Below are 7,961 nucleotides of genomic sequence, written 5' to 3' on the forward strand. Positions count from 1 at the left end.
TGAAAAATGCTTGTATGCAGATATGGAGGTCATTGTGAAGATATAACATACATCGGTGGTAATGCTCAAATTTTAATGGAACGCCAAATATTACATTGTCAGAACTACATACAATGGTTGTCTCAAATTACAACATTAGAATAACTTTTATCTTGAGGTCATTTATTACAATAGATTCTAAACCGATATAAATTATATTTATAATCAACCTACCTGTGAATATATATTAGAAGTGGATCAAAATTCCCAAAGTACAATTATTTTTGTAGTCCATTCTTAAAACACATATAATTCGGGATATATTGAAATGCATCAATCAAATTATAGTCATGTGAATTTACAAGGTGAGCCTAGCTCGTCAAATAAAACACGTGAAAATATTTACAATCCAATTGTACATGATCTCGTTGAGCATAATCCTATTTTAAAAGAAAATGATTCTGATGGTGATAATGATGATCTCATACAATTAATTAAAGGGTTTTGTTAACGTGTGCTCTAAGGACATAAGTTAAAGTGCAATAAATACACTTTGAAAATTGGAATATGAGGGTATTTTGATAAAAAATAAATTTTTAAGGGTATTTTTGATACAAAATCTAATTTCCAGTGTAGTTATTGCACTTTAAGGGCACACGTTAACAAAATCCTTAATTAAATGACTCAAGAAAGACAATATATTCATATGTTATAGGCATGTATACGACTAAAAAATTATGGAAGGTAGATAATGTGAGTAAACTAAAATTGGTTGTCAAAAGGACTTTGTTTTGAAGTAATAGATTTCTTAAACAAGGTAGTCAAATGATTTTCTTGTGTAATAAGGCAGTCAAATGACCTTATTTTGAAAGTTTGTACGTAATAAGGTGGTTAAATGACCTTGTTTTGAAAGTAACGTATAAACAAAGGGCAATTTTGATATTTGAAGATTGTATTTTTCAAACAAGATGGTCAAATGACCTTCTTTTGTAACAAGGCAATCAAACGACCTTGTTAGTATCTTTTTTAAAAATAGTTAAAAATCATCATTTTCTAATAAATAACAAAAAATATTATTTTTTTAATAAATAATAAATAATAAATTAATTTTTTTAATAATTTTCTCTTAATGTTGTCAATTTCGCATGTATTTCAAGATTTTAACTTTATTCTCTTTTCTCTCCTTCTCTTTTCAAGAACACTCTTTCAACTTTAATGCATTTTCTCTTGTGCTTTTTTCAATAATATCTCTTTAACTTTATTTTCTTCATCTTCTCCCATTTTTCTAATAATCTTGTAACTTTATTACCTATACTCTTCTATTTTTTTCCCATTAATTCCCCTACAATTTTATTATTTTTCCTCTTTTATTCCCTTAACCCTAGAGATGATGACTGTGTCATGGACTAGGACAAACTCTACTACATTATATTTTTTTAAGATAAAAAGTTGTACTTGGAACTTAAATGTGTAAATTATTCATATAAGAAATCAAACTAACAAATATATGTGAATTAAGATATGAGTTATTTCTTCATACTCTGACAAATGGGATTTATCAGAGTGGCAAACCATGAGCCGATACCTAAATTCAAACTAATGAACTAAAAAATATAAGTCCATACTATTTGTGGTTAATATGGATACCAATTGATCTAAGCATCCCATTTACAACTCTCAAATATGAGTCACCTCCTTAGGGGAATAAACTTTGAAGCGTTAATCCCGCTTTAAAATTTCGTAGAATTATCTCCATTGGGTTACAGTTGGTACTTCCAAGGATATCCCAAATATTAACTAAAAAGTAGAGACATGAAATAAATACAAAAAGTCATGTGTCATGATACATGTAGCGTTCCTCCAAAATTTTGAAACTTACATGTTTACTTGCAGAAATAGCCAATGTTATAATAACCCCCACAAAACATTAAACCCACCAATGGTAGTTTTCTTTGCAGCCGTCTCGTAGATTCTTCAAATTTTGAACACCCTTGATAAATTAGAACACAAAAACTTAGTCTAATTAATGATTTTATAAAAATTGAATTTTGATCATTTTCCAATCAAGAATTTGAAACCAATCCCATGATCCTTTTCCATGATGAAAATATCAAATCCAACGGCTAGAAACACAAATCAGGCAAAAAAAAAAATTCTGTGAGTTCCATAGTTGGGTGAGAATAAATTTCATTGGCCAATGGAACTGAAAGAGTATGACACGTGGCACTTTTAGATGTGCCGGTTACTGAATATTCAGTGATCCCAAGGACATGCAGCATATGCCTTTTGTTATCTTGTAGAAGGAATTTTCACACTTCGGATGCACTCACATGCGCCCATGAACCGTCGCTGGTTCGAATCATACTTTCTTTCACAATTATAATAAAACTTTCGCACGTGGCAAACGGTGACAATAATTCATACCATAAACGATATGATACATTAGATGTAGTTTATTTTGGTAGCCCTTTGAATGTGGCATCTTTTATCTGGTCAATCAGAACCGTTCATCAAGAAAATTTTTCTTAAATCATAAGTACTTCACAAATCAACTTGACTTACATAATCATCAAATCTTTTTTCATAAATCAATGATCATGAGTAGGGGTTGTCCATGAATTGGGTTTGAATATGATTGGTACCAGATTAATGTGTTGTTTTAGATCCAAACGACTCTTTCAATTACAACATGGTCGATCCAAAATCGATCTTATAATTTTTATTATCCTATTGGATTCTTTTCAGGAATCAAATTCTTGATTATCATATTGGAATGAATCAGGGTTTCAGAAATGATCCAATTCCAATCCATCGACAGCCCTAACATGAAACAAAGATTATATTAGGAGTACGGGCTATTACAATATAATACATCCAGTAGTACTACAAAATATCTCATATAAGAGAAAAAAGAATTAAAAAAATATTTTTTTAAACGTGACTAACACGTGCCGGCCTGCACTAGATAGAAAGGACGGAATCAGATCCGACGACCAGATCTACCTATCAGATTCTATAACATCTCGATTTAGATCGGACGGCTAATAACGTCCTATCGAAACCAAGAATGAGATTTCCATCCAACGGATACAATTAAAAGCAACGGACACGTTGGAAAGATCGCTCTCTTTGAACGGTTTTGAGTCTCTCTCTCTCACTCTTATATCTGTGCCTCTTCGATTTGCTCTTCTCCTCTAAGTTCACTTTCGTTTTCTCTAACTTGCGCACCTTGTACTGCTTATCGTGCGCCGTTTGAGGATGCCTCAGACCTTTTCCATAACAAACCTTCGTTATAAGGAGAATCACACGTTAAAGAGAAACCTATTAAAGAACCAAACACAAAACCGGTTCAAAATTACGAATATCTAAACCGCCATGGAAGGTCAAAAAAGCCAGGCGAAGCTAACAAGGACTCATTCGTCTCTTCTTAGATCATCTCCCACCATTAGAACTTCTGTACACAGCATCTCTTCCATCTACGAAGAAGAAGCCGCGTCAGAAGAAGAAAAACCCCATAAATCCGGTTCAGTAGCTCGAACCGCCTGTTCAAGCTGGAGCTTACCTCTTCTGGCCACGGCGGTTCTTTCCATCTCTTTCTTCTTGTTCTTTCTCATAAAAGAAGAAATACCCACTTCAGGAAACTTCTTGTTTGGTTTGATTTTCGTCGCGATTGCGATCTTGATCGTGAGAAAGAAAAAGGGTTTTTTGATAAAGAGTTCATCTTTTCTGAAACAATTGTGGGATGAGAAGAACCGAAAATTCGGGTTTTCGAAATGTGGAGGAGAATCAAACCCGGTTCAGTGGTTCATTGGAAGTGGAGTCGGCTCGTCATCGATCAAGAAAGATCGAAAAGAGAAGAAAATTATAAGAGAAGGTGTGGAATTTTACATTAATGGTGATTTCTATGAAGGAGAATTTCACAAAGGGAGGTGTAATGGGAGTGGGGTTTATAACTATTTTGTTAATGGGAGGTATGAAGGGGATTGGATTGATGGGAGGTATGATGGGTATGGTATCGAGAGCTGGTCGAGGGGGAGTCGGTATCGGGGACAGTATCGACAAGGTTTGAGGAACGGTTTCGGGGTTTATAGGTTCTATACAGGAGATAGTTATGCAGGGGAGTGGTTTAATGGGCAGAGTCATGGTGTTGGAATGCAGACGTGCTCAGATGGGAGTAGTTATGTTGGAGAATTCAAGTGTGGCGTCAAGCATGGCATGGGTTGTTACCATTTCAGGTAATATAATTCACTGTTCTATTGAGTTTGATTGTTCTGTTGTTGTTCTTGTTTAGTCTTTTATAGATCAATCGATTGATGTGTGAAATCTTTACTGTATTAATTGTTCGATTGATCAATTGGATACCTACTAATGGATTGAAGTGGAAATTTGTTTGTTTGGCATTGATTTTTGGGTGGTTTCTTGGTGAATTGGTTGAATTTTTCTTTTATTTGTATTGAAATTCCGTCTGAACTGTATAAACCTTTCTGAGATCAAAGTGAAATTGATTGTTTTGTTGTTATTCTTGATTAATCTTTGTGAGATCAATCTATTGATTTTTGAATCTTTAATGTATTAATTGTTTGGCTGATTACTTGGAGACCTACTAATGGGTCAAAGTGCAAATATCTTTGTTTACCATTGATTTTTGAATGTGAATTTGTGGAATTTTTCTTTAATTTGTGTTGAAATTCTGTCGGAACTGTAGAAATCTTTGCTGAGATCAATTTTGATTGAACAAGTAGAATTTTATGTTATATTCAGATATTTCAGCTTGTTTTCAATGAACTGAATTCTTGTTTTTCAATGCTTTGGTTGACTTTTTTGGGTATTTTTGTGTTTCAATTTCCTCCTACTTATTGTAAAATGATCCGAAACTCTTGATATTCTTCAATCAAAAATAAAAAATAAAAAACTGTGGGGAATTATTAAGATAGGGTTTAGAATGATAAATCTACGAAGAAGAATATTCGGGATCGATTGATCTTCCATTCAAACTGATTCAAAAACTTCAAATTTTAATGTGACCAGCTTCTATATTCAAAAGTTAAGGAATTTGTGTCATATAATCAGAAAGAAGAGTGAAGTTATGAATTGATTTCCTGATTGGATTTGTGTAGGAATGGAGACAGATATGCTGGGGAATATTTCAGTGACAAGATCCATGGATTTGGGGTTTACCACTTTGCCAATGGTCACTTCTATGAGGGGTCATGGCATGAAGGCCGGAAGCAGGGTTTCGGAATTTACACTTTCCGAAATGGTGAAACAAAATGTGGAGAATGGGATTGTGGAGTTCTCAAGAACCCCGTACCCGCATTAACAGATGCAGTCTTGCGTGCAGTTCAGGTGTGTTACTTTAACATCTTCTCTTTAGTTAATCGAATAGAAGGAATGATAAGGATATATACTTAACCTGCTTTGGGAAAATGAATTCCACCTTTTAATTGCACCTCGGAAATTGACAAAAAGAGAATTATTTTTTTCTTAGTTTTTGTAAATCATTTTCCTCGAGAATGGGATGGGAAATTGCTTTTGTTGGGAATTTGTTTTTCAAGGAAAACATGCCATCATACACCTGAAAATCACATTTTCTTGGAAAAACCATTTTCCATGCGCAATCATAGAAACAAACCACTAAGTCTCTCACCTATTAGGGTTACTTTTACAATTTTCACTAAAAGTATCCATTTTTTATGGGAAGAATTTCCTTGGAGTGACAGTGCATGGAATTAGAACACTGAACTCCAATGGAATATCTCGTCAACTTAAGATTCACGAACCATTTTGATTACCACCAAAGTAGTGCTCACACGGCATCCGTTCTAAAGTCTATCTTGTTGTCCCTTTCATCTGATTTCAGGCAGCTAGAAAAGCAGCGGAGAATAGTATTCATCTTGCTCGGGTGGACGAACAAGTTAACAAGGCGGTCATGGCTGCAAACAGGGCTGCCACTGCAGCAAGAGTTGCTGCAATCAAAGCTGTTCAGAACAGGATGAATGGGAACTTTTGCGAAACCAACGTGTAAGAAACTCTCAATTGTAAAAATTTACTGAATTGTTATGTATTCGGAAGGTCGGTGACCCAGGTAAGCACAAGCAGCTCACCCAGTGTGTCAGAAAGAGAGAGGGTTGACAACAATAGATGTATATCCATGATCACTCTGTAACCTGTACATAAAGCCCCATATATTATATCAATGGAAGAAGAATTTTCAAGAAATGTTTTGTTTTTTTCCTGCATTTTTCATTTCCAAGAAGTTTATATCAAGCTCAGGAAAAATAAAACCAAACAAGTGTCTGGGATTGGGGCCAATTCTCAACTAGTTGTTTCCCAACAATGATGAAGGTCATGGATTACACATTGCCCCCACTTGGTCGGGTGGTTGATACCCTCCTTCACTGTGGGCTGCTGTGTGCCTTTGGGTTCAAGTTACAATGTATGGCAGTGGTCTTTTGGTTATTGAGTAGGTATGATTAGTCTGCTATAAACAAATTATGATTGTGTTTGGTGTAAAAAAATAGTTAGGATTATTGTTAGTTTTCAGATATTAGGCATACCTTCTTCAATCAATTTACGACATGAGTAGAAGAATCACCTGTGAAAAGATGGTTTAGTGCCTCCTTTAGCAAAAAGGATGTTGTGGGCTCAAATCTTGTTGAATTAACACCTAATCCTTAACTTTTAGAGGTCAATAATGATGATGATGATCCATTGGAGATAAAGAATGTCACAATACACATGATTTCATAAACACCTCGAATGACATGGTTCAAACGTTTTTATGGCAATGATCCTTGAACACCAAAATGATCCTACGAAGAATAAGTTTCTGGAGAAAATATTCTTTAGAAAATAGATTTCCTCTGAGAAACATTTGTTGGTACTTGATTGTATCTAGCAAAATGTCAATCGAGGTAATCTGGCAAAATGACTCGAGAAAACATTTTCTTTGGGTGTTGTCGATGGGTGGGGGTCTGGTTTGAGTTGGATTGCTAATGGCTCAATGCGAACCCAAGTTCTAAAATATCACCCAAGTTCAAGTAGGGATGAGCTCGACCCACAATATATCGTAAAAAGTAATAAAAATCATATCTGGAAAATTATAATTTAAGTTATCGTACTACTCCCTAACTGTATATACACAAATCGAGTCTATATAGCCTGACCCAGAACATTATCCAAATCTAGTTCATGATGAAATCAAGACAGGAAATAGTTTTCTGGGAAAATGATATTTTTCCATAAAAATGCTAAGTGATACACCTCCAAATCTCACTTTCCTGATGCCCATAGTTTTGATTAAACTAATGTTAGGACACCATGCCCATGTGCCAACTTTCTTTGTTTGTGATGATGTCGGGTAGGCATGATGTTTGTGCCAAGCACATGGGATGGTGATGGGTAAGTGTTGGTGAAATAACAGTAAATTTTTCATGCATGCATGGTGCATCCAGAACCATAACCAACCACTGTTGCGTATTGTATTCATGTGTTGACTCCTTTTTCCTCTCTCTTGCATTAATTTTCTCCCAACTTTTTCTTTCACCAATTAGAACAACATTCTGTACTTAAATTAATAATAATTAATCTCTGCTCCTACTTTTTCACTTTCAATCCAACCAACCCTCACCTGCATTTTGACTGTTTAGCCTTAGTAGATGGGGGTTTGGTTTAAAAACCTTAATGGATGGATGGGGACAATCTCCTTTTATTATTTTTGTTGGATTAATAGTAATAAATTGGATTTTGGGTTCAAATTTCCATTGTCTCATTCTATATGACTTCATTTGATCATTGTTTATATCTATTATTATTTAAAAATAATCAAGTAATTAATAACCGGATGGAACTAAGATGTATGAGTTCATAAATAATTGCAAATATATCAATTAAACAAAAGTTGAGATGTCTTTGTACTGTTCTTGCCATTATTACTTATATATAATATAAATGTTCTTGTTCTTGTATTTATCCGTGTTTTA

The 7,961-nt window shown here is 34.4% G+C and overlaps 1 protein-coding gene across 1 annotated transcript; it reads left to right on the top strand.

Moving 5' to 3' along the window:
• Positions 1 to 3,141: 3,141 nt before the first annotated feature.
• On the top strand, positions 3,142 to 6,524 carry LOC147401701 (uncharacterized). Its single transcript, XM_086443066.1, has 3 exons — positions 3,142 to 4,214; positions 5,097 to 5,325; positions 5,840 to 6,524. Exons 1-3 carry the CDS (start codon positions 3,355 to 3,357, stop codon positions 6,002 to 6,004), a joined length of 1,254 nt encoding a protein of 417 aa, XP_086299192.1. The 5' UTR covers positions 3,142 to 3,354; the 3' UTR covers positions 6,005 to 6,524.
• Positions 6,525 to 7,961: the final 1,437 nt, after the last annotated feature.

Source organism: Akebia trifoliata, chromosome 5 (genome assembly GCF_017979445.1).
Source record: "Akebia trifoliata isolate Shusen 1 chromosome 5, ASM1797944v1, whole genome shotgun sequence".
NCBI classification, from domain to species: Eukaryota; Viridiplantae; Streptophyta; class Magnoliopsida; order Ranunculales; family Lardizabalaceae; genus Akebia; species Akebia trifoliata.